Source organism: Mytilus galloprovincialis, chromosome 1, assembly GCF_965363235.1.
Source record: "Mytilus galloprovincialis chromosome 1, xbMytGall1.hap1.1, whole genome shotgun sequence".
NCBI classification, from domain to species: Eukaryota; Metazoa; Mollusca; class Bivalvia; order Mytilida; family Mytilidae; genus Mytilus; species Mytilus galloprovincialis.
The window spans coordinates 93814247-93841612 of record NC_134838.1 but is presented as its reverse complement, the minus strand read 5'-3'; the positions used below and the strand labels follow the sequence as shown (position 1 = coordinate 93841612).

Below are 27366 nucleotides of genomic sequence, written 5' to 3'. Positions count from 1 at the left end.
TTTATTCATAAAAAAAGGGGGATTTTCAACACTTCGGACAATAACTCAAAAAGGCTTTCACCAATGTCCATGAAACTTTGGTGAATTGTTTATATCTATTGATGTAAGCTCCCTTTCAATTTTCATAAATTTCAGATTTTACATTTCTGTGTTATGAATTTTTATGCTTAAAAAAGGGATGATTTTCCAATTTTGAGACAATAACTAACACTTTCACAAAATTTTATGCAACTTTGATAAATTGTTTATATCTATTGACATAAGCTCCCTTTCCATTTTTATAAATTTTAGATTTTACGTTTTCTTAAGTAATGAATTTTTATACTTAAAAAAAGGGGGATTTTATGAAACTTTGGTGAATATATTAATGTAACATCCCTTTTGATTTGTATATATATTTCTAGTTGATCATATAAATTCATTTAAAGCATAAAAGACAAGTTAAAAGAGCAACGGGCGTATCATGCGCTAAAGCGCAGCCCTTTATTCTAAGAAGTTGAAGTCCAATCAACTTACCAGTAGTACACACATTCAGTATGATATGATCTTTCTAATCATAGAAATTAAACTTTTGACCCAAATTTCATGGCCCAATATTTTATTAGACTGTATCATAAAAAAAGAATAAAGAAAATGCTTTATTTATAAAAAGATAACAGAAAACAAAGGAAGATCTATCACAGATAGATTGCAATAAAATGCCTATCACAGATAGGTTAGAATAAAATATATATCACGGACGACTAACAAAATATCACAGATATTTGCACAATTACTTCTCAACATTTCTAGGTAAAGACAGGAGGGAATAAATTGATATATGTAAGGGTAACAGAATAAATATCAAAGATTTATATTATGGGATTCAAAACTAGAGTACTGGCCAGAATTATTTGTTATCTTGAAATAAGTTGCTATTGACTTTCTTTTTTTCCTCTGCAGCAACTAATAATTGTGAAATTTACAAAATAAATTATCATTGGTAAGGCTTGTTTCAATTAGAATCTTGTAAAAAGACAATAAAAATTGATATTGCAAATTATGTTTTTTACAAGGATAGAGACATATATGAAAGTGTATTGAGAAATAGTTTTGTGCATTGTCAAGTATAAAATATAAAAAATCTAAAAAAATATTACAAAATAAGTTAAAAAATATAAAACATTTATATTGCAATTTAATGAGTATGTGTATGTATTGGAAAGTTAAGAATATATTCTTGCTGTAAAACAAGCTAAATACCTGAACTTCTTTGCTGGATTAAGTCTCATACAAATTGCAGAAAAACATCTAATACTAATACTGATTGTAGAAAGGTTGTAATTTACAATAATTACAATACAGTACAGAAGTGTCGTCAGAAAATAAATCTTTAAAAAATTTAAAAGAACATATGTTACATTTTTTGTTTGTTTAATAATTACTGTAAAATTGAAAATGGAAATGGGGAATGTGCCAAAGAGACAACAACCCGTCCATACCATGTACATGTATTTGAATCTCCAGCACTATTAAAAGATTTACAAAAATATTCTAGTCTATTGAAGTTACATTTTTCCATTTCTTGTTCTATCTGTATTTCTAGTTTTTGGTTGGGTATGGGTATGATTCTTTGATTGAAGTGGCCACTGGAGCATTGGTAATACTCATGAAGGTACGCTCTCTAAATAGAATATCATCTATATCACTATTTCCATGGTACTTGGTACCATATTCTTCTGTATCTGAAAGACAATAAAATCAGAAGTTAGACAAAAGTCAACTGTATCAAATAAAGAACAATTTTACAAGTTTTACATCATTGGAATTGTAAAATAATATTTTGCTCCGTAAACACAAACATTTATGGAAAAATATTGTTTTTTTTACCAAAAAAAATACATATTTGATTTGGAATTAGATAAATCTGTTGTCCAGTAGAAATTGTGAATTCATATTGAAAACTATAAATTACAAAGTGAATGTAATATGTAAATTTATGTTCATTTGTATTAACAGGAAGAGATTATTTTTCAAGTATTTGTTCACCGTATCAAGTAAACTTTCAACACAAAGAATTCCTGTAACCAGACACTGTTAACACCTTAACCAATGAATCATTAAATCTGCTATTGTAAAAGATACATACCATGTGTTTTGGTTTTAGGAACGACCTTGAATTTCCATAGAAACAGTACAACAACAACAATGAGAACACAAACAGAACAGACGGCAGCTGCTGCTATAACTGCTATGTTACTTGAATCATCATCACTTGGCTGGAAAAAAGAATAAAATATTAATAGTTTGGTAAACTTGAAACACTATATATAATTTTGGCAAGGTTAAATAATATGAATATCTTAGAAATAATGAAATCTATAATTCCTGCAATTTTGTAGTCAATTAGATATATCCCAATATGAATTAAGGAATTGTGAGTGATAACACGAAGTTCACATAAAATCCTGATTTGTGCTTTTCTATTGAGTGAACTATAATATGCTTCCAAATCAAGAAAAATTTATCATCATCAAACTTGACTACATGTCATGGTAGGTAGTTATTTTGCATTATGACCAGGACGACAGATAGGCATATAAAATTTGTTTTAGAGATATAAACGAGTCTGTGCTATACTTACTGAAACATTGCAGGATACTCCATAGAAAGTAGTTCCATTATAGGTCATATAAGTTGATAGAGACAAGGCATTACCATTAAAGGTAAATGACTGACCACCGCTGATCAATGAACATGTTGAGTATAATGAAGTATTGACATTGGTGTTGCTTCCTGATACTGTCATGGTAACCATTATACTGCCTATAAAATTAAAACCACAATTAGATAGAATTTACATTATTAAACATACGAATCTATAAAAACTTATATAATCTATGAACAAATGGTCCCTTTGTAAAATTAAGGATTAACAGTACTGTAGATTAAGAGTTGCCACTGAAATTTTTTTACAATTTGACAGTTTTACCGCCACAAAAAAATCAGAAAATATACATAGAGTAACAATAATTAAGCCTTACACATTTGATAAAAATCTAAAATCTAAAACACATTTCAATCTCAAATTGCCTCCTTAGTCTATGAAAAAACACATATACAGTCGAACCTTGTTGTGTTGAACTCTGTTGTGTCGAAAACTCGGATGAGTCGAAGTAATTTCTCGGTCCCGTTTAAATTCTCGTTTGATCAATGCATAATTACCTCTGATGTGTCGAACTCGGTTGATTTGAATACTCTGTACTCATGTTTTTAATTATAACGAAGGACCAAAAATGAAGATTGAATACACAATCATAATGTGTCTTATCGAGAAAAAAAAGGCACACTGTTCATTGTATCTAGTTTACACAAATCTCATACCGTATTTCATGCATTCAAAATTTATGACGACACACTCAGTAAAATAATTATAATTGTGTAAATTCAATAAACATTTGATAGAAACTTACCAGCCCTGAGAGACACTCCGTCACATCTGATATCTGGGAAAGCATTGGCAAACCAATTACCAAACATAGCAGCTGCACTTTTATCATTAGATCCTACGATTGAATTGTAATCAGCTTCTATTTTCAATTCAATTTCTGTTGTCTCTTCTACTGTCATCCCGATATGTTGTGTACCTCTGACAGGAACAAGATGTTCCACATAAAAGTCGTAATCAGCTGGAGTGCTGGTCACATGGAATTTGATGACGGTCATTCCTATCATGGTTAGGTTTAGAGAGTAGAAGTTAGCTTGACTTGTGGCTGCATCAAATGCTACTGAGACTGTGCCTAGTAAAGAACCATTGTACAATTCTGGCATTCCTATTTCTGCTGCTACATTCCATGTATGTCCCTATAAGATGAAAGGAAAATTCAATGACAGTTGTTATGTCAATGAAATCAAATGCACTATTAATTGTTACAAGTACCAGAAATGCTACCTATCGATAATCAGTAACTGCTATCAAAATTTAAAAATGTATAAGGGAGGGTTGGGATTCCCATAACACGTATAACCCACCACATTCTGTATGTATGTGCCTGTCCAAAGTCAGGAGCCTGTAATTCAGTTGTTGTCTTTGTCTATGTGTTACTTTATTGTTTTTCGTTAATTTTTTGTGCATAAATTAGGTTGTTAGTTTTCTCATTTGAATTGTTTTACATTGTCATATTAGGCCTTTTATAGCTAACTATGTGGTATGGGCTTTGCTCATTGTTGAAGGCCATACAGTGACCTATAGTTGTTAATTTCTGTGTCATTTGGTCTCTTGTGGAGAGTTGTCTCATTGGCAATCATACCACATCTTATTTTTATATTTATTTTTTTGGCCAAAGCTGTTCTTTTGAATAAAAATTTGTAGTAATAAATATTTGTGAATTAGTTAATTTAATATGTATGATTTCTTTGTTAAAGTAAATAATACAATGATAATCTGTATATATAATTTGATAAAAACCTACCCTCCATGCAATGTCACTGATGGTCTCTGCTGTGATATCATCCCTTAATTCCAAACCAACAGACATAAAAGATGACTCATACACATCTGATGTGGATGATACTGTTACAGCTGTGATTGGTCTGGCACTAATGTCCATGGGGTCAGATGCCAAGGTCATATTTTCTCCTTCAGTAGGAGAGGTGATGTTGAAATCAACAATGTATCCTGTTCCAAAGTAACTGATGGCAAGATTTGTAAAGTTAGCCCAGCCATTGACAAACTGTACTGTCGTATTTCCTAGAAGTTGTGCAGAGGGATTTCCAGTTCCAGGTCTGATAGTTGCTGTCACATACCATGGATACTGAGCTGTTCCTAAATCATTTATTCTGTTGTTCTGAAATAAAAAAAATAGTATTTTCAAACATTTATTCATATTTTTCAACCTGAAAAATCCCTAATATACCTATATATCTATGTTGAAAGTACAAACTGTGATTAATGTGGTACATAACACTACAGGGAGATAACTCTGTACAAATAAGCTGAATATTTTAATCATGTTCTATTCTTAAGTAAATATTAAGCTTCTCAATAATCAAAATTAGTGTTTGTCAAACTGCCATTTATCCATGAAATATTTCTGATAAATTATGTGGTTAAAGTTTTTTAAATTATTTATATTTTTGTCAAAGGGTCAAAGTAAATATTTTGTCAAAATTTTATGAAAATTAAACGAGCCAAATTAATTTTAGTCAAGGTGTATGGTACCATGACTAAACATACATAACTTATGCTGATATTCAGTTCCTGTATAAAACCAACTTACCACTATATCATATGCATTAATCTTTGGTTGTGTTTTAAATGGTGCACCTTCATGAAGTGGTGAGGGTTTAGTATTGAAACCAAGATGGTCAACTTGGACAAGAATACGGTATCCATCTGATGTAGTGATTGCACCCCATTCCGGACTTGAAGGATCAATTGTAGGTTCAGCTATAGACACTCCCAGCACTGTACCATTTAGAATCATACTGAAGTTTCCTAACTGGCCTTCAGCTACTGCTAGGGCATAAATCTCTTCTAACTTTTCTTTTGTTAGTGGACTGCTGGCTGAAGCATTGTATGCTGTAAATAAATATAATTTTTTAAACTATCTTCTTTTTTGCGCTAGCTAAATGAAATTAAAAATACATATGTATTTCGCCATTTATAAAATGTAAAAAGTCAAAACTGCTGACAAAAACCATAGAGTTTTCATCCAGTTATATTGAAATATCATATTTAAGAGAATTCACAAATTGCAAACAATGTGAAACAATTTTAAAAATAATCATTTATATCATTGTCAAAATAATAAATCTACAAAATGAAATTATGGACCTCACTTCAAACAGTACTAACTAAAAATATAATGAATGAATATTTTTCTTGGCATATTAGAAACTTACTAGTAGAAGGAGTGTCACTGACTTCAATGATGATTTCATCATAACCTGTTGACCTTTTTCGCCGTCTGCCACTTCCTGAAGTAGCACTAATAATATCTACAACTCTGACTTTTTCTGGAGGAAGATCAAAGAAAGCTGCCAAATACTCTACGATCTTTTCTCCGTAGAAATTATCTACAGTTGTTGCTGGGTACTGGAAGTTAATGATGACCTGTTCCACAGTTTTTACGTTTATTGGTGTAGGTCCTTTCACAATTAGGTAAAGGATACCAGAATCTCTGTCAAACCAGTTAGTTCCTGCAACATCAGTGGTCACATTTGGTTTGTAAGCAAATGGTTGACCAACTGGTGGTGGATCTAAAATGTAAGCACCAAGTTTCCATCTTCCATTTACTGGCATAATATGGTCGCTTCCATAGTAAACATCTAATCTGTAAGATTGAGAATACCAGACTGCAAGTCCAACAGCTTGGGTGTTGTCAGAATTCAACAGCATATATCGTAATTTCTGTGGTGTTGTACTGGTGAAATGGATCAAATAGTCTTTGCCTATAAAAATGAAATACATATATTACATCTATGCACAGTATTTTGAATTGAAAGCAGTATCTTTCTTTGTATTTTTAATATGATGACTATTTAAAAATAGTACTTCAACCAGTTTGGTTATTTTTTTTTGCCTTTGAAAATTTTGTCCAATTTAAATTTTCCAGAAAGACACTTTTACAGCTTTACCCCATAAAAAATAATGAATCAATAGAAAAATGCTTGACAAAATTATTAAATTATAAACCACTAAACAATTGTATCAAACTTTTTAATACATTGTAGTATTAATCTTTAACCTTAAAATATAAAAAAAATCTAACATCAGAAAAGACTAAAGAAAAAATAAAATCAGTTGGAGAAGGGTCCCAACAGTTAGATACAGCCAAGAATATCTAAACTCATTCAAAAGTACTCATACATAGAAACAAATCATTCATTTGTCAAGAGTTTATCATGCTATTAAACTTCATCATGTTAAGGTCAAAATTTCATCATACCAAGGTCAAGACATTGTAGTATGTCAGGCATATATTTGGCTTGTAACCACATGTGCGTAATACGAAAAAGCATAGCAAATGAGAAGCATCACTGTAAATACTGCACTACAATCACATTTCTATAGAAGTTAAAGTAGATTGTTTATAGCACTCACCAGTAGCAACAAGAGCTTGGAATGTAGATAAACGTTTACGACATGTGTACCCAGAACACCATCCATGATCTTGGGGTCCGTTAATCAGGTCAAGGACACCATCTCCTTCTTCATCATGTCCTAGAATAGCCACAGGGGAAAGTCGTCGTTTTTCTGTGTCAGAGTCCATACTCTCTATGGTTAACATTTCATAATCATAAAGATGACATTCATATGCTTGCCATGTAGCCTGATATACACAGGTTTTGTCTCTGATTATACCTGAAGCAATAAAAATATGAATCCATTATTTTGTAGCCATGTCTCCGTATAAAAATATATATGCATTATCCTGCAAGCTTTTATTATTTCCATTATATTTAAATTTTTAAATGCAAACCAGTGTGTTCTAATATGTAATTAAAGGTTCCAGTATGTTGAATTTTTGACCACAAGTCAGGATAAGGTATAGTTACTGTAAATTTATTTGAACTTCAGACAAGATAGCTATGAACGCTTGAAGTTGCAAAATATGTGGTGTTATTCCTTAAAAAAAAAACTAACCTTTGATAGGTGCTAATGTATTCATTGGAATACGAGTTCCATCTAATTCTGTCTGCATGGTTTTTGGAACCCTGTAATCACCAAGTCCTCTGCGTGTATCTCCGCCCCACTCAAATTCTGATTGAGGAATAACAGCTCCTGGGGATCCCATGAATGACCCATCCAAATCTTTCAGGAAAGCTTTCTTTAGTCCATCACAATCCATGTCCACACAATCAGCAGAGTTTATCTTTCTGTTTACAAAAAAAATGTTCTTGAATAGTAATATTCATATGCAACATTTCAATCATATATTACCAGGTATGTAGTCAAATGTTTGTGCACACTCAAAATACTAGAATATGTACTTGTATTAATTGATGATTTCAAACTTTTTGTCAGCTACTGAAATCACCTAGTGTCAGTTGTAAATACTCCTTTTGTACACCAGAACTAATACAGTCGTCATTTCAATCTGACTTTGAGCTTTCAACCTTTAACTGGGTATTGCTCAGGTGAAATGGCTTGATTCAGGTAAAACCACTTTATATTAAACCTAAGTTCCATCTTTAGTTCTTAGCATTTATGATTAAATACTTGATATTTGTTTTGAAAGTTTTTCAATAATTTAAAGAAGAACTGACCATTTGGAAGAAAAGTGGTTTCACAAATGAAATATAATTGTAGTGACATGCTTACCCTACATTAGGACGATGAATCAGAATTCTGTTAGCCTTTGCAACATTATTAAATGTAATTCGTTGAGATTTTGCTGGATGTATACCATCATCATTATTCTTGTTGGTGGTAAAAGCAAAATCATTGACTGAACATGGTGAGGAAAAATCGCTGAATATAATATCTGAAGAAAAAAAAAGATATTAAACAATAAAATTAAAACCTCTATTACATCTACTTATACATTATTAAACTTGTGTTAATCAAACGATCAACACATTACCTTGAAAAAAAAATCCAAATTTAGTCATAAAATTTCCTTTTCCTATATATTTACCTTTTTTTTTTTTATTAAAAACCCTAAACTGGTTCTTGATTTTTTTTTACCCAATAATAAAAATTATTTTACATAAAGTCAGTCATATGATTAAAGAAATATAATATAATTAATTACCTTCCAGAATAGTGATTCCATTTATTGCCTGATATGACATTATGTTGACAAATGGCTTTTCTGGAGCCTTGTTAGATCCAGAAGAAAACGTTCCAAAAGCTACACCAATCCTTCTTGATCCATCAAATGGTGAAGCTACACTGGCAAGTTTTATATTATCATCTGACCCATCTTTTCTATCAGTAGAACAATCAAATGATGGAGTTGTACCAATAATATGGGAATTTTTAACTGTTACAGTTTTGTCAGCATAAGCATGTGATAAAGAGGCTGGTCCTAGAACCATGGGGTAAATGCCAAGTTGATTGTCAGCCAATGTAAGGCCTTCAAAAACAACAGAACTGACACCCTGGTAATAGATTCCAAAGTTATAAGATTTTAATGCAATGAACCCTGAATATCTGTTACAGGCATTGGAAAGTTTATCTATTGGTAAATTTCCTACACCTATGAGTGATGACCGAGCCAAATTATCTGAGAACCAATCAGCTTCTAATGTGTCACAGGACTGTGGATGTATGTGATATGCCAGACGTTCGGATCCAGACACTCTGTTGCCTTCTAGTTTCAAATCAGTTGCTTCAACGGCTGATATAGCTCCATTAAAACGAACATTTAAGGGTTCAAATCTGTCTTGATAAGATCCTTCAAATACCATTAAAACTACCATATTCCTTTTTATCTGAGTATTATCAGAATTTGTTTGGATAGCTGCAAAAGACAGAAGACATATTCACAATGCATTTTTTGACATGGTTTAATCAAATCCTAAAATTAAATGTAGAATGGAAGCGTTACATAAATTGATCTATTATATTGAACTATAAATCCATTATAAACAAGCTGAGCTGCGATCTAATGCTCATTTATGAAAATCTCTGCTAAAATTATTCAGCAAAGAGAAAACTGATTTGCTTTGATTGATATATATGCATTCTCACATAAAGCATGTTTACACATATAAAAAAAAATATATTTCTAAAAAAATGCAATGCAAATTTGTTAAACTGCCATTATCAGTTAGCTAAATAGGCATATATATTATACCCTCACTTGACCTTCTAAGCATGGGTAAATTTTTTTTATCTTTCAACACACATACACAAAAACTAGCACATTGGAAATATGATAGAATAAACTACAATTTGGATCATACTATCCATTTGCTTCTACCTTTTACTTCTATGATTAATTTTCATGAAGAATAAGGTACTTACAAAAATAGACACAATGGTGAACCACATTATCTTCAATAGGCATATTCTGTGCATTGTATACTCCAATGGCTGGAGAGAAACCATGGTGGAATGCATTATTTCTAATATATGATGGTTTAAGATTGGTCACTGGTCCTGAATCCATAAAAGCTACAGCATAACGTGGATCATATGAATCGATATACCCTTCTTGGCCCATGTGGTAAAATTCTACGTTGGAAATTCTGGCATAACCTGAAACAACAATTTCATTATCACTTGTTTTTCTGGGGTTTTTTTTTTAACATATTTAAATAATTGCGAAAACATTTGAACATTCAAGCGCAAAATAACATTAAACAGGAAGTATATGAATAAAGGTATTGTTGAATATATATATTGTCCCCGTTTTCAAAACAACTGGTTGAATAATATCCAAATTCAAATGTACGACTCAAAAGTAAAATTCACATTTGACCATTTGTAAAACAATTGAGTGAGAAAAAATTGTCTGAATAAAATTGGAGAGACTTCAGGTATGTTGTCTCATTTAATGGAAAATCTTTGTTATTACAGCTGATTTCATTGAGTGTGCAGTCAAAGGTAATATCTTTATTTAGCTTGCTTGTTAGCTGAACCGTGAAGTCATTGATACTACCCTCCTTTAGAAGTAGCCTTGTCCAACAGACAGATAGAACTTAAAGGAGGATATTTTACCCAACATAATAATGACTTTGCTGTTCAGCAAGCAAGATAACCAAAGATATTACCTTTGCCTACACACTCAATAATATTGGCTGTAAAATGTAATAATATTGAATCTTTCAATGACTTACCTCTGCCATAAGAACTTTCTCCAACTAGAACACGGCCACCAAAGGACTGTTTATAAAGTTTGTCATAATCTTCACCTTCTATTTTGATATTTCTGGTTAATAAACCAACTTCTGCAGCAATGGTGACAGAACTGTCAGAATATCCTGTTAGTTAGATATGAAAATATCCATATTAGTCAGTTGAAAAATCCATTATATAAGAAAGCCATAATCTACAAATATTCAGCAAGAGTTTATTTTCATTTTCATAGGTTGTCTGCTCTATGGTTGGGTTGTTGTCTCTTTGACACATTCCCCATTTCCTTTCTCAATTTTATGGCTAAATCATATCACCTAAACTTTTAACTGTCATATTCCATATAATAACTAAAATGTCAGTTAATTAGACATGCTTAATTTAAAAGTAAAAAATTCACAAACCATTAAATATTCAGCTTTTTCTTTCTACATGTGCACTAAAATTATCTGTACAAAAAGATAAGAAGGAATGAGTAGGAAATACAAGGGACTTCAATGTTTACCTAAATGTTTAAACTTGATTGTATCATTCAATGTAATTATCGTTGTATTATCAGAAGCAGCTAGAGCAGTAATTTTAAAGGTTTCTGTTTCCCAAGCATTGTATCCAGTAGGTGCAATGACGATTTCTTGACCAACTTCCCAATCCAGTACTTTGTTTACTGTTATAGTGGTCTCCCCTGGTTGTGAAGTAGTATTAAGTGTTGTCCATGGCACAGCTACTTCTTTACCATGTAGATCTAATCCTCCATAAACACCTTAAACAAAAAAAATCAACGGTGCTCACTCTAAAATCTACATAATGGTTAAACGAATAGTAAGTAAAATATCATATAAACATCACAATAATTTAAATTTGACGTATTTTCAGACTTTTTTATTTTTCAGTGAATATTGTCCCCGTGAATTTTATTGAATATTTGAATGACAAAACTGTAGTGAAGAAATAGATTATTATTATCAGTCTAATTTGTTTAATTGTTGGATGTAAATAGCAGATAAAAGCATAATATTGAATCTAAAATATATCATCAAAATTACGGAAAATTTAAACTAATTCAATATCTATATTTATATATCTAAGCCACTTGAAACATTTAACTTTAACTTAAAGTCTTTAAACCAAAAAATAAATATACTGTCAAATAATAAAATATAATTTTTCTTACCAATGACCTTTGACCCAATAGTAACGTCATCAGCTGGAATGAAATATTCCTGTGTAAACCAATGTCCTTGAAGTAAAATGTGGACATTTCCCAAGAAAGGTTTGTCTTCCCAACCTACGATTAATCTACCACCAAGAATAACAATGTATGATGTCTGGATGGTAAAATCTCTGTAACCTGATAGGGCATCGCCATGGTCCAGTTCTAGTACTCCATATATTATTAGTTCTGCTAGAGGGGGTATTTCTGTATCTCCAACACGCCATTCACCTGTAAGTAATAGATACAAGTAAATAATAAATCTCTTTATGTCTGCTCAAACTTTCTAACAATTTTCAATGTTCAATTTCCTATAAGAAAATCAAGGTATCAATCCTAGCTGTTAAAAACTAAATAATTTTTAGAACTTTTAAAAAAAAAAATCTAAAAAGTTATAGATGTAAATTGTAATTAGTAATAGAGAAAATTTACCAAACCACAATTCTGCATCTAATAGACTAAATATATACACTTTCTTATATATATTTTTTTTCTTACATGTAGAACTTATTTAAAATTTAACTTGAAGAATTACACTTTCTTTCAAATGAATAGAAGTATGAATGCCTTAATAATATTTTAATAGATTCTATTGCACTTTTAAACAAACAAGTACCTTTTGCTTATAAGGATCTTAAAATTTATCATACAGGAATAAGTTACTAAATTTTGATCTTAAACAGTCCTCTATTATTTGTTTTCTAATGTTCATGAACAGTTTTTATTAGATTGCAAATGCTGCAATTGTCAATTACCTTATTAAATAAAGTTAATTACCTTCTTCAATAGTAACACTATCACCTGCTACAGGTAGTGTATTATTAAGCCAAGTACTAGCATTGGACCAGAGAGTAAAATCATCAGGCCTAGTATTCGGGGGTGGTAGAGTGCTTGGATCTGGTGGTACAACACAGTTCTCATAAAAACATTTGTATGACTTGAAGTTCAGATTAATTGATGTTGTTCCTGAAAATGTTGACCTTTTCTTCCTTCTACCAGAAACTGGCCTGTCTCTCATTGAAACTGTAAACAACAAAAATACACTTATTACATCAAATCCGAAGAAATTAAAAGTAAATTTTTACTTTATTTCTCAAGAAGTATTCAAATTTCGTGTGCCTTTAAAAAAAGATTTTATTCAATACCCACTTAAATATATATGTCTCCCTATAGTAAATAGTTCACTTGTTTATTGTTGAAGATGATATACCCCCCAAGACGTCATGTGTATACTACTGGGGTACTGTCTTGCCATAATTAACCCTGACATTATAAGAACATATTCAGGATTCAGTTGTACCGGTACTTTTAAAGCCAAAATATTGCCCTTTAATCATGCTACACAATATTCATGGGGTAAAATTATTCAGCTCAATTTGCATTTCATAACAAATCTCAAATCATTCAATAATAACAAAGAAAACAAAATTCATAATAAAATTAATTTAAACTAGAAATTATTTGAAATTGTACAAGACCCTTCATACTTATATAGCTGATCCTTTGTGTGGAAGAATCATATGACCAATCACCATGGTAGTCTACAGCTCCATCTAGTGGTGTAAGAGTTTCATTGACACAAACACCACTAGAAAGTAAAACACAGTCAGGATGTTGTACAGTTCTCATGCTGAATATTAAGAAGTCATCATCCTGAAAATAAGTCACAGGTTAAATTATTTAGTTTTTCCACTACCTACAAACTATAAAAACTCGAAATTGACATGTAATTACAAAAAAAACTTTCGTTATAGAATTTTTTTCATAAACACCTTTACAATTTCAATGATAGATTCAAATCAAAAGGATTGTAAGTTTAATTATTGTAAACTGCACTTGCTCTATACTTTAATGAGCTGAACATTTTACCAGTTGATCAATGATACTGTAGCGATGAATCCAAAGTTTAAATCATTCAGCAAAAGGTATTGTGACATTGGCGGATCCAGGGGGGGGTTCCGGGGGTTGGAACCCTCCCTTTTTTTTGGCCGATCAATGCATTTGAATGAGAGCATATAGTTGGAACCCCCCCTTTACTCTGGGTTGGGACCCCCCCCCCTTTTTCAAATGGCTGGATCTGCCCTTGTGTGTTAGGGTAAAGATGGTTGGATATGTACAGTAGTAATAAAATAAACTTACACCAAATAAAGACAATGCTCCAGAAAAACTCATATTAGTCATATGTTCAGCATTCTCAAAGTTCAAAATATATGTTTCACCAGCAGGAAGTAAAATCATCCATCCTTTTGGATGAGTCATACGTTTCTTCTGCCAGTTAGAAAGCTCAGCTCCATAGGTATTGTTCATCCTCATCGCCTTGTAGTCAATGGATGTTGGCTTGATGTTATTATTAGAAAATCGTATAAATTTGACACCTGGTGGACAGAGACTAGCTGGAATACCATGAGAAAATGATTCTAAATGGGAACATGAAGGAGGATTAATATCCGCAGTTGGGACAATTGTTCCATTTGGTGTTCCACTAAGGGTACCATCACGATCAATAATGAGAGCTTCAAACTTCCATCTAAAATGTCCTCTATTATTTGATCCAACATTTGTAAATATTAAATTCTGTGTATGGTACTCAAATCCTCCATTTTCTGGTCCACTTGTTCCAGTAATTGACGTCCAAGCAATGCAACTACAACCTCCCTCATTAAAATTAGCAAATTCTGTGCCATCAACCATAAATCTATAGAAATAAGGCATAACAATACCAGCATTAGTACAGCCTTGAACACTGTTAGACAGTGCTGGTGATCTACCAACAATAAATCCGTCCTTAAACAATGGACCATTTTGTGTATAAAATTCTCCCTCTAAACTTTTCTTCTGTTCATATCCAGCTTTTTTGTTATTAACGAGGATAAAATCGTGAAATTGAGCAGCTCCTGTATTTACAGACTCTGCTCCCTTGTCATTATTCCAGGCATAAAAGTTGTTGAATACAGCTGGGGTTGGAGTATTTGAACCACAACCTCCACCTTCTTTGGGTAAAAAGGTTTCAAATATCCACAGACCAAACCATCCAAAAGAGTGAGCTGTATTATTGGTGAAAACACCCATCACTTCTTTTTGTGGGCAAATACTGTTTGTACGAGAAGGTCCTTCGGGATGGGGATGCATTCTGTACCAAAATCCAAAATGACTGCCTCCAGCTGCACTATTATGTTGAATAATATTATTTGGATTGGTCACCCAGAAAGAGGCTGGTGTTACATCATCATTCAGCAAACTGGTGCTCTCACGTACAAACACAGCTAAATTATACTGAATAGTGTTGTTAGTTTCAATACCATCTTCTAAAAAGAAAGCTCCTCCCATTACATTGTAGATAACATTATTTTCAATCAATGCATTGTGTGTTCCATGTATATTGACAGCACGGTTGAATGTCTCATGGAGAGCACATCCTTTGATGTAAGATGAGGACATATTTCCTCCCAAGTGGAAATGGAATGGATATCTTCCTAGTCGGAAGGCCTGGCCAGCATAGGTAAATTCAACATAGGATACTCGACCAATGGCTAAGTCTTTGTTTGGTTCCGGTGGATGTAGCATGACTTGTATACCAAATTGATCACTTCCAATTTCCTCACCAAACCGACCCTGGAAACATGTTTGTGTTGCAAATTCACCTAAAAACAAACCAAATAAACTGATATTTAGTGTATTTTCAAGTTTACAGGATTGAACATTGCATCTTTTATGGGTTAATTATAGCATTCTTGTCAAAGGCTGATACCATAACACTTACACAGCTTCAACTAATTATTTATCAAAACCAACCTATGACCTCCCCTATTTTCAACCATGGCAGGTAACTGACAGTAATCATCTTAAGTTTGCTTGTTACTTAAAACTGTATTTTTACAGAAAAAACACCAAACCTTTCTTTAAATAACTTGGAATTTTTGTAATTTTTCAGATTTTATAAAAAATAATAAACAAACAATGTGTGAACAATAAGCATAGAAACTGCAAAATTTAAACTTCAAAAAATAACTACTTTATATTACAATTGCTAGAAACGCAAATCATCTTTTTAACATTTTTATAAATTATCCCATATCATGCTCAAGTACAATGAGCTGTAAATAAATGTTAAACAAGTTACCTGTATTAAAACCAGCAGGACATGCAGCAATAACTTCTGTCCACTGCCGATCTCTTTCTCCCCTTAATACAATATTACGTGTCAATAATCCTACTTCAGCTCTGTATTCCAGATTGTATCCGCTGATAGTTTCGGAAGTTCCAAGATGTGTATAATCTAAATTCTTTGTCAATGTAATAGTCTTTTGGTCTCCAGCCACTGACTGAATGATACGAACTTCATTTTCTCTCTGTGTATGATGATGCCCAGTAGAAGCTATTACAATTTCTTCACCAGCTTTCCATGTGACCTCTTTTTGTAATACTATCTGGTTACTTCCTGCTGCAGCTGTCTGATCAAGTCTTGTCCATACAACTGGTACAGGCTGACCTAAAATAACAGTAACAGAGCCTTATTTAGCAACTTCAAATAATATGCGTCTTTGTATATACATGTATAACTAAGGATTAATGCTAGAAAACAAAGGTCAAACTGAATTCAACAAGCATCATTTGTAATTGGAATCAATTGATTGACATATAGACAAAAGGATGGACAAATATTAATATATCTTCAACACTTATTTTTTTAACAAAATACCTAAATGTAGAACAAATGAAAGAGTTAAACACAATTGATCTTTTTTATTTTTTATAATTAAAGTACATTGTACAATTAATAATCTAGTTTTACGTTCTTCCTTTTCTGAACACTTACCATGAAGATCAAGGATACCTTTTCTGAACACTTACCATGAAGATCAAGGATACCTTTTCTGAACACTTACCATGAAGATCAAGGATACCTTTTCTGAACACTTACCATGAAGATCAAGGATACCTTTTCTGAACACTTACCATGAAGATCAAGGATACCTTTTCTGAACACTTACCATGAAGATCAAGGATACCTTTTCTGAACACTTACCATGAAGATCAAGGATACCTTTTCTGAACACTTACCATGAAGATCAAGGATACCTTTTCTGAACACTTACCATGAAGGTCAAGGATACCTTCTCTGACACCAAGAGAGTTTGTACCATATATTGGTAATTCTTTAGTTCGTAGATGTGCTGTACCAGTAATAATAGCTTTATGTTGGAATGGTTGATCCTCTGTACCAATCTACAAAAACAAATAAACACATAGCAATTACTTTTTGTCAAATGCATGTAGATGTGTAGATTTCTGTGCAGTCTTCACTTCTTGTTTTAATCCAAACCATGTTGGGCTGCTGTTTCATGGACATCTACTCCACATTTCTTGATTTTAATATTTTCGTATCAATTTATAATGCATAAACATACAGTAAATATGAACTTTTTAAATCATTCTTGCATATTTGACCTTTATCACTAAGACATTTTTTTAAAAATATACTGGTAAATAGATGTAAAAAAAGAGAATTGAATCTCACCTGTAATTTTCCCCCTTCTACAATCAAAATGTTATCTGCAAACAATTCTACATCTTTTTCATCAAAGATAAGCTCGCCACCTGAAAATAAAAAAAATTAATTTACATCATTAAGATGACAGCTTTTCCCTTTCTCCTTTTACAGTGTAACACTATTTGATAGCTCTGTAATGTAAACTTCACCACATCAATTACGAGTTGTCTCCCCCTGAAAAATTTGCTATCATTCAGAAAACAAAACTTCATAATAAGATTATAGCCAATCATTTTCTTTAATTGATATTTTGAAAATTGTTTTGATTGATTGATTGATTGATTGTTGGTTGCTTTACGCCGCATTAGCACAAAAAGGCTATATCGCGGCGAGAGCTAATTCGAATATTTTTACAATTTAAAGCATATTTTTTAAATAAGACAAAAAGTCCTTCAATATACTAAAATTCTTGACTATAGTGAGAATTGTTTTGTAATTGTCATTTAATTTGACACTGATACAATTATGAAAACATTGAACAAGAAGTTGCATGCATTGTTGTGCTATGTCAACTTTAGTTTAAACTCTAGATATATAGGGAAAACAGGAAGTATATATCTAACAGATTCTAAAAGCACTCATTTTTATAATACATTATTGTCAAACAGCTGACCAAATTTGTAATTATTAAGTCAAGTTGTCCCCAAGTGGGAAATAAATATTATCTTCAATCTAGAGTGGGGTTATAATTACAGGTTTAACCTACCCTTGATAAGAATCATTTTGAGTCGATTTGTGTTTATGTCTAAAAGGATGACATTTCCAGCTGGAATAACAACCAATGTTCCATTCTCTGGTGGACTTCCTCCTCCCCAGGTAAATGGCGAGGACCATACATCTACATAGTAAAATTCTGCATCAGTCTGAAAAAAATAAATGTACCTAATTGAATTCAAAATTCCTATTATTTAGATATTACAATATAAAAATTCCTATTGTATTAGTCCCAAAGTTTATGCATGAAACAACTGTTTCTACACAATCAAAAACGGTCCAAACTGACATGAAAATTTAGTAAATAATAAACAACAGAGATCAATAGCAGGGTAAAATCAATCATGACATATGATTGTAATAAGTAAGTACTGGTATATTAAAATCCAATCTATTCTATGTTCTTATATATGCTGTACTAAATTTCCACAGGAGTTGGAAAACTTTGTATTAATGGGAAATCTTTAAGGTGCTAAAATAGATCTTTAAGGTGCTAAAATAGATCTTTAAGAGGTGCTAAAATAGATCTTTAAGAGGTACTAAAATAGATCTTTAAGAGGTGCTAAAATAGATTTCAGTTGGTCACATAAATGTTATTGATTGTTGCTTGCATAATGTCCAGTAGCAAATATTACACACATATTTTGGAACAAATCATACATGTAATGTGTATAAGAAAAATACCTGATCTGCAATGCCATTGCCATTAATTTCTACCGTGACAGAAGTTTTCTGTGAAGGTGTGTGTTGTCCTGTTGTACAAACAATCTGGGTGTCGGTAGCAGTCGAGACTGTACATGTAGTACCAGCAATAGTTACATCTACTTGTGCTGGATTATTTCTGTAATACAAAATCATTTATGTCACATTACAGAGTTACTATTAATTTTCTATTTTCTATTCGTAAGAATTTTTTTGCAAGTTCAAATTTATAACAAAGTTTTGTGACTTTTTGAAGTTTTTTTGTGTGCTGAAAACTGTGAAGCATGATGTAATCCAGTTTTCCAGTGGTAAAAAGAAACATTTTTCATTTCAGTCCTCGAATGTAATTGTAATGGTTAGATTTACATTTACATATACCCATAAAATACTTTTTGTCCCATCATAGGCTGGGTTTGCATTTGTAACGGTTAAACTACCACTTACCCAAAGCCAGTCCCAGTAATGGTAAGAGTTGATCCTCCTCCCGTTCCCCCACGGGCGGGGTTTACATTTGTAATGGTAGGGGTGAGACTTTGATCGTATGTGTACCCTCCTGCTAGAGTCTTTGATACTCCATCAACAGTAGCTATTACATCACATGCTTGGGTGCTTGTCACTGTACCTGAAAAGAGATAAGGGAATATATAAATGCAAACAGAAATGAATGACATCAACTCTTACCAATTCAGCTCTTAGTTCAAGGAGGTTTTTTTTAAATGAAAAATTGTTGGATAAATATCAGTTTTATACATGTATATTTTTTCTCAAAAAAAAAACCCAAATAATTTTTTTACCCTAGCTGATCTATAACTTCGCATTTGCTACTTTCCGCATCAGAAGAATAAATAAATGCTGTAATTTCATGAAACTGGTGAAAACCATGTTTTCTGTTAAAAAATTCTATCTATACATTTAACGTTATTGTAGCTTTACTTTGATGGTGAATACTTGATGAGTAATTGAAAAAAACATGCTGGTATACTTTACAATGCTTTTGCAACCCAGACAAGATGTGGTAATAATGGTTGATTCACTTATCATTTTAGCACATACTAAATAACTAAATTACAATAATTGTACATACCAGAGGCTGCTGGTGTGACACAGATAAATTGTGAAGTTGTCTGACTGGCAGAGTCATCTTTGGCACAGGGATTGCTACAGATAGTTGCACTGGTTGTATCATCAAATCCTGATCCAGTAATGGTAACTGTTTGTCCACCTGATGAACTTCCTACAATATAAATATATCTCATGTAAAAGTAGCAAATCATATAAACTATCAAAATGTTCAGTAAAGTGTTTAACAGTTGACAATGTTAGTTTTTAAAAATACATCCAAAGTCAAGTTGAACAAGACTGATGCTAATTTAAGCATGAAATGGTTCAATACATTTATTTCCTATGTAACAATCAAAAATACACCCCAAAAAACAAGGAAATAAGGGGAAAATTTCAAATATTTAAAATTTCTATTCAGTTTTTATTGATATAATGATAATATTCATTAGGAAAATTTAAAAATATCATACCTGAATTTTTATTAATAGCAGTGATTGTCAGCTCAAATTCAAAATTGACATCGTTATTGGACAATCCACTGTTTTTAACATCAACAAGAACTGGTATTGAACCTATAGATACAGCACCAGCTGTGCATTGTATCTCTGTTGCTCCATCTGAGGTAACAGTACAAGGTACTCCACCTGTTGTTACAGTGTTGTCACCACTGCCAGCACCAAAGTTAGTACCAGTAATGGTGATAGTTGTTCCTTGAGATCCCTGTATAGGACTCACTGATGAGATTGTTGGTGTTGCACTAGAGGAATATTCAAAACTTTCATTTCCATAAGTTTGTCCATTTGAGGTAACAACTACATCTACACTTCCAGTTGCGTGACTTTTAGTTTTACATTTGATATATGATAAAGCGACCTCTACAAGGTCACATGCAGTGCCATCTACTGTTACAGATGTTGAGCCATCAACAAAACCATTTCCATCAATTATTAGTTCTGTTCCACCATTTGTACTTCCCTGAGAAGGAGATAAACTGGAAATCACTGCTGAACTGGTTATCTGTATACTGTTAGTTGCTCTTCCTTTGTCTGTGATTACAAGATCAAGGTCCTGGGTACCAGCTGGGACATTTGTTATGGTACATTGTATTTCACTATCAGTAACAGATGATGCAGTACAAACTTCACCACCTATTTTGACCTCAGTGTTTACTGCCTGATCAGAAAATCCTGTTCCACTTATAGTAACGGTTATTGAAGCTCCACTCAATGTCATAGGGTCAACTGCTGAAATCTCAGGTGTATCAGCAGGTTCATAAGTTAACTGACATAAAATGTCACATACAGCTGGAATAAGATTACCATATGCATTGACCTTGACCTCTACAGTTTTGATGCCTCCTCCAGAAGGTGGTGTAATACATGTGATCTCTGTGTAAGACACTGTCTGTACGGGACAATCAATTCCATTGATGGAAACCAATACATCAGTAACATTTCCTTGGTATCCTGTTCCTGATATTGTTAGAGTTAGTCCTCCATTCACAGAAGAAGACAATGGGCTGATTTCTGTGACCAATGGCTCGATGACAAAGGTCTTTGCTGACTGACCAGCTATAGCAATAATGGCATCACCCAAATTATTGACCCTTACATTGACTTCTTGCATTAAACCAACTGTTGGAGAAGAAGTTGGGTCTATTTTACATTCCAACCATGTATCTGCTGAATGTGTTACTGTGCAAGTGGCATCGCCGAAAGTCACTTCATTATTACAACTAGTACTTGAAAATCCATATCCTGTTATTGAGATTACATCATTAGTTGTACCACGATTCTTGTCAATGGCAGTTACACCTGGGGTGGTACAAGTCTTGAAGGAATATGAAAACATGTCTGGTGGTGAAGATATCGGTGGTGAACCAGCACAATTAGAAATAGGACTGGTTGTTCCTGGACAGGCAGAACCATCCACTGGATCAGATGTACCTATAAACAAATACATTTTAATTACAATCAAAATAGTCAATTTTATAATTATTTTACAGAGCTAAAACAATATTTAAATCGTAATAAAAAAATAACTTTATATTATCATATCCCACAATTGTCCAATATAAAAAAAATATCATTCTACCAAATAAGATTCATACCTGAAATGTTTTTTGCCATGATTTTAAACTAGTCTGGCATGAAGGTGTGAACTTATGTTTTTACTCTCCTTTATTATTTAGAGGTAGATGTATTGCTTATGATAACCACTGTATTATATTTTTGAGAGGCAGTAAAATTATTTGCCTTTATCAAGTTACAAAGAACATCAAACCATTTATATTACCTGAGTTAACATCATGAAGAGCCATTTGTCCTGCTACTTTCAGTTCTACCAAACCACTAAATGATGTTTTATCTTCTACTACCAATGTTCCTCTATAGAAAATAATTTCATATAAATCTGTATAGCCACTCCAGTAACTAAATTCTCCTGGTGTGGTTACTCTGTGCTGAAACCCACCTGTAAAATAAATTATACAGTAACACCTGTTACCATTACAACTAAAATTATACAGAAAAAAATAAGCATACAAGTAAATCATGTCAAATGAAACAGTCCTGTAAAAATTATTATATAAAAAAGATGTGGTATGATTGCCAATGAGACAATTCTCCAAAAAAGACCAAATGACACAGAAATTAACAGCTATAGGTCACTGTACTGTGACCTATATGCATGTATCTCATGATAATACTTGGACAGACTGTATGCTCAAAATTTTTAAAAAGGTGTATGTTTTTATAAGTAAAAGAAATCATTTTAAACAATTTTTCTGTTTTGGACTCAAGCTTACCATTTGCTGATCCGACTTGCCCACTGACAAATCCATCAACAGCAGGTTCTGTAGCTGTCTCATTCTTTGTTTGTTCAATACGATGAGTAAAACTATAGATCCAAGATGGGGTAGTCCATGACCACTCAAAAATATCACCTACTTTAGCTAAAGCTACTACAGGATTCCACTGGTAACCAATACCCCAAGCTAAAAAAATAAAATAAAAGAATACATTTTTTATTTAATGTTAATACATCTTGTTCCTTAAATTTCTACATTTTTCAAATGTTAATACATTCACATCAGATTAACAGAAATAGTACAATAAAGTAGCATAGGTAAAAAAAAATTATTGAAATAAAAAATGAGTACAACAATTAACTCCTAGACTAATAAGCTTCAGATAAGACTATTTGGAAAAGACCTTCTTTTTTTGTCCTCCAGTTCAATTGATTTATTGTTGGTGTTTTAATCTACTTTTAAGCGCCACTTTTGTGCTATTTTGTGGCAGCCAGTTTTTATTGGTGGAGGAAGCTGGAGTGCCCGGAGAGAAAGCCACCACCTTTCGATTCCTTCACTTCTATGCCACTATAATATGTTTCATACACAATTTTAGGCTACCCATTTATATATATATATAACACTTACTTGGGTGAACGCCTTGGTTGTTTATTTTGATAACTGCTGAGGTGTCTGGAATCAAACAGACTATTTGAGTGGTAGTAGCTGATTCAATATCACATCCATAATCTCCTACTTTCACTTCAGTCAAGGACATGTTTGTACTGAATCCTTGTCCAGTTAATGTCAATCTGGTACCTCCATGAAGAGATCCCTCAGTTGGGAATATATTTTTGATTACCAGTTTATATTCTATCTTAGGAATGTCTCCAGAGCTGTAAAAGAAAATGTTTTCTGTCTTTTAAGTTATATTTAGTAATAAAATATTTTTCGCAAAGAATTCTGAATCATCTATGTATATTAAGGGTACTTCTTATCAATTAAGATAAAAGATCACAAAACTATGACAAAATATTTTCCTCTTTATTTTCTACACTTTGGACATCATTTAACTTTGTACAATAATATAGGTCATCCACCTTAGAGCCATAAAGATTTAATCTTACCTGTCTACAGCAGCTCCCCCACTCCCCTTCAGTAACAATACATCATATATCCCTGGTGTTAGGGATGGGAGGGTAGCTGTCACTTGAGTGTTGGTAAATGTATCTGTTGCCACTGTTGTTGTTCCAATCTTCAAAGTTCCAGAAGTTCCAAAGTTTGTACCATCTATTGTAAGGGTAGCACCACCTAAATATAGCAAATTATTTTTTGAAGTTTTATAAATTTTATAATTAGTAATTTACTGACTGTAGCTTTGAAAGCATAAGACATTTTGTAAAATATAACACAAAATGTCCTATGCAGTAAAACTATAAGATCATTTAAGTACATGTACGGTTTTATTTAACTATATAATATTGACTTATCTCCATTAAACAGTCTATTATTTGAACTTGGAATTATTTTTAACTATGGAATTTGTTTGATTTCTTGTTTTTGAATTTTTTAATGAATTCCATGATTATTCTTTCTAATACAAAGAAAATATATATTTTCGATAGAATGTACTGTGCCGCGCACAACACTATCTAACCAAAATACATTGTATGGAAAGTGTTATTAACCGCTCAAAAGATCATAATACAAAATAAACATGGAATTTATAAAAAAATTTAAACACAAGAAATTATGCAAATTCCATAATTAAAAATAATTCCAAGTTCAAATAATAGCCTGTTTTTATTTAACTTAATGATATTGACTTATCTCCCTTGTCATCTTCTAGTTATCAAAGACACCTGAAAACTTTTAAGACTTTTAAAAAGTGACCAAAATAGTTATGTATGATTAGGTATAGAGTCCCCTTTAAAAAATGATTGCCTATTAAATAATGGCATTTATACAGGAGAAAGCTGAAAAGGTCAGTTTTTTATGTAAATAACTAACCAGCAGCTCCAATGGAGGTTGGTGACACGCTGGATATTGTTGGTGTACTTGATGAATCATATGTAAACTGATTTGGTGATGTCTGTGTGTGGCCGTCTAAAGTAACAACAACATCCACTGATCCAGCAGTCTGCAAAATAAATATTCATCATTACAATGATAAAGATACATTTAAGTGTGATGATTTACAAAGTAGAAACTTTATTGATGATCATGATTTCTGAAGCAATAATGAGATTAAGTTTTAAATTCTATAGGGTGAATTACAGATTCATTTTATAAAATTGAGAAAGGAAATGGGAAATGTGTCAAAGAGACAACAATCTGACCAAAATGCAGAAAACAGCCCAAGGCCACCAATACCCTTTCTATAATTCTAATTTCACTATGTGCATATCTTGCTCAGTAATTGTACATTGCTTACCGCTGCAGGCAGATTACAAACAATTTGTGTGGTTGTAGAACTGAGTATCTCACAATCCTTTCCTCCAACAGTCACCACAGCAGAAGAACTGAATCCATTACCAGTTATTGTAATTGGTATTCCACCTTAAAACAGAAAAAAAGACTTCTTATTCATGATTTAATAACATTTTGTTCTTTTCAAAATACAACTTACTGCAAATTCTTTAACTGTATTTTTTTTGCTATTCACCAGAACTTAAAACTATGAATCACTTGCATTCTAATTTTTCTCATTCAAAAATAACTATTCAATTCAGATTTAATCTTACGTGTGCATTTAATTTGGTATGATACTTAATAAAATTCTGAATCTTAAAGACTCTTATAAGACCTCCTTCTTTCTCCAAGGTCACTCAAGTTCAAACTATAAACATTCAGTCACATTAAGAGCTAACCATCAAGAAATAAAGAAATAACATGAAGAGAGAGAAATCGTCTGTGGCAAATTTTATCAACTGGATACTAACTTTTTCTTCAAAATAAATAAATACCTCCAAGAGTTCCAGTTGTTGGATTAATTCCACTGATTGCCATTGTATTCTGGAAGGTCACATTTCCTGCATCATGAGTTGCTTTTCCTTTTCCATCAACATAGACATCTACCAAGTATGTACCATAGGAACCTTGACCAGTAGTACATGTTAAACTAGTAGTGCTACCAGAAGTAACAGTGCACATGACCCCACCGATTTCTACCTCATTATTAACCAAGACAGCCCCAAAATTTGTACCAGTAACTACAACAGGTATTCCTGGGCCACCTATAACAAAAAGTTATAATGTGGAATTATTCAAAGGTATAAATAAGTTCAGAGAAATATTTCAATACATAATTAAATAACAAAAACACATCAGAATTAACATATCTCACTCATGCATAAACATTTTTTACTACACCTTTTCTTGAAAGCAATTTGATGAAAAACAATGAAGATACAAAAGTTTTTTCTTAAACTTCACTTTTTCTCCATTCACATGTCAAATTAATTTAGGCAAGGCAAACTGTGTGGCGGAAATTTAAACTGGCCACTCAAAGTCTTAGAAAAAAACAATTCAGTCAGCAAAGTGTTAATGGATTTCAGTGAACTACTAAAAAGAACTTTATATTAGCCTGCAAAGAGGTCTATAAATTTTAATATAATAAATGATTATCTTACCTGATGTTGGACTGATGGCCGTGACAGTAGGTGAACTAATTAAACTCCATTCAAATGTGCAATCTCCTTCACAAATAGTTGGAATGCCATTAACAAATACCATAACCTATACCATGATAATAATAGAAATTGTGTTAATACAAATAGTTGTAATACCATTAACATATATCATAACCTATACCACGATAATGATAGAAATTGTGTTAATACAAAAAGTTGAAATACCATTAACATATACCATAACCTATACCAAGACAGTAATATATTATAAAATCATGTAGAATCATGTAGTAAAAATCATTGTGGGCCATTTAAAGTGATATGCATTATGGTAACATAATAGATTTGGACATCAATGATTAGTTAACTTGTAGGTAAATAAGCAAGGTAGGCAAGTTGTAAATGAGTTGAGTTTATAAAATTGGTCTGTTGAGTTTTTTCAAATATGGCAAATCTGTTTTGTTTTTAATCAAAATTTAAAGGTCTGCAATTTCTAAGAAAGGGTTAAAAGGTTTTCTATACAAAACTCACCTGTGGTAGCTCATGGTCAGTACGTAACATATCCCCTGGAATTGGATCGTACCAAAGTCCACCATCTTGTATAGTTGTCACTACAGCTGCTACATCTTTACCAAACAATGTACTGGCATCAACCTAGCAAAGTCGATCACATTTTTTTTTAAATAGAGAATAGTTGATGTTGATATCAATAGTATAAATAAAATATTCCTATAGCATGAATAAATATCTTTTAAGTATACTTGTAAGACTTACTTTTAATCTTGTGTAAAAAAAATTAGTAAAGAGGAGCCAAAATTAAAGAACCAATCTCTAAATATATATTTAGACTCAAGAAAATAGTTTACTCATATAGTATTCAACATTTTAACCTAATGGTACAATTAAATTATATTTCATGTC

The 27366-nt window shown here is 32.1% G+C and overlaps 1 protein-coding gene across 2 annotated transcripts in view; it reads right to left on the bottom strand.

Annotated features, from left to right (window-relative positions):
• Window positions 1-625: 625 nt before the first annotated feature.
• Window positions 626-27366, bottom strand: part of LOC143045214 (fibrocystin-L-like) — a 41258-nt gene continuing 14517 nt past the window's right edge. The window contains exons 22-57 of one of the 2 annotated variants that reach the window (XM_076217570.1): window positions 26977-27099; window positions 26446-26551; window positions 25780-26049; window positions 25248-25372; window positions 24824-24953; window positions 23941-24124; window positions 23462-23709; window positions 22832-23020; window positions 22321-22497; window positions 20496-21971; window positions 20048-20197; window positions 19408-19585; window positions 18946-19102; window positions 18254-18410; window positions 17515-17594; window positions 17111-17222; window positions 16813-16830; window positions 16117-16485; window positions 14136-15637; window positions 13484-13649; window positions 12774-13019; window positions 11958-12227; window positions 11292-11546; window positions 10771-10914; window positions 9956-10189; window positions 8739-9449; window positions 8306-8468; window positions 7628-7860; window positions 7085-7345; window positions 5884-6432; window positions 5259-5560; window positions 4452-4826; window positions 3453-3843; window positions 2624-2805; window positions 2129-2258; window positions 626-1724 (exon numbers count right to left, since the gene is read on the bottom strand). In XM_076217570.1, coding sequence (XP_076073685.1) covers window positions 1582-1724; window positions 2129-2258; window positions 2624-2805; window positions 3453-3843; window positions 4452-4826; window positions 5259-5560; window positions 5884-6432; window positions 7085-7345; window positions 7628-7860; window positions 8306-8468; window positions 8739-9449; window positions 9956-10189; window positions 10771-10914; window positions 11292-11546; window positions 11958-12227; window positions 12774-13019; window positions 13484-13649; window positions 14136-15637; window positions 16117-16485; window positions 16813-16830; window positions 17111-17222; window positions 17515-17594; window positions 18254-18410; window positions 18946-19102; window positions 19408-19585; window positions 20048-20197; window positions 20496-21971; window positions 22321-22497; window positions 22832-23020; window positions 23462-23709; window positions 23941-24124; window positions 24824-24953; window positions 25248-25372; window positions 25780-26049; window positions 26446-26551; window positions 26977-27099 — 10506 coding nt within the window. In that variant the 3' untranslated portion in view covers window positions 626-1581. Of the gene's footprint in view, window positions 1725-2128; window positions 2259-2623; window positions 2806-3452; window positions 3844-4451; window positions 4827-5258; window positions 5561-5883; window positions 6433-7084; window positions 7346-7627; window positions 7861-8305; window positions 8469-8738; window positions 9450-9955; window positions 10190-10770; window positions 10915-11291; window positions 11547-11957; window positions 12228-12773; window positions 13020-13483; window positions 13650-14135; window positions 15638-16116; window positions 16486-16812; window positions 16831-17092; window positions 17223-17514; window positions 17595-18253; window positions 18411-18945; window positions 19103-19407; window positions 19586-20047; window positions 20198-20495; window positions 21972-22320; window positions 22498-22831; window positions 23021-23461; window positions 23710-23940; window positions 24125-24823; window positions 24954-25247; window positions 25373-25779; window positions 26050-26445; window positions 26552-26976; window positions 27100-27366 lie in introns of both variants that reach the window. The other variant, XM_076217578.1, reaches the window with a different exon arrangement.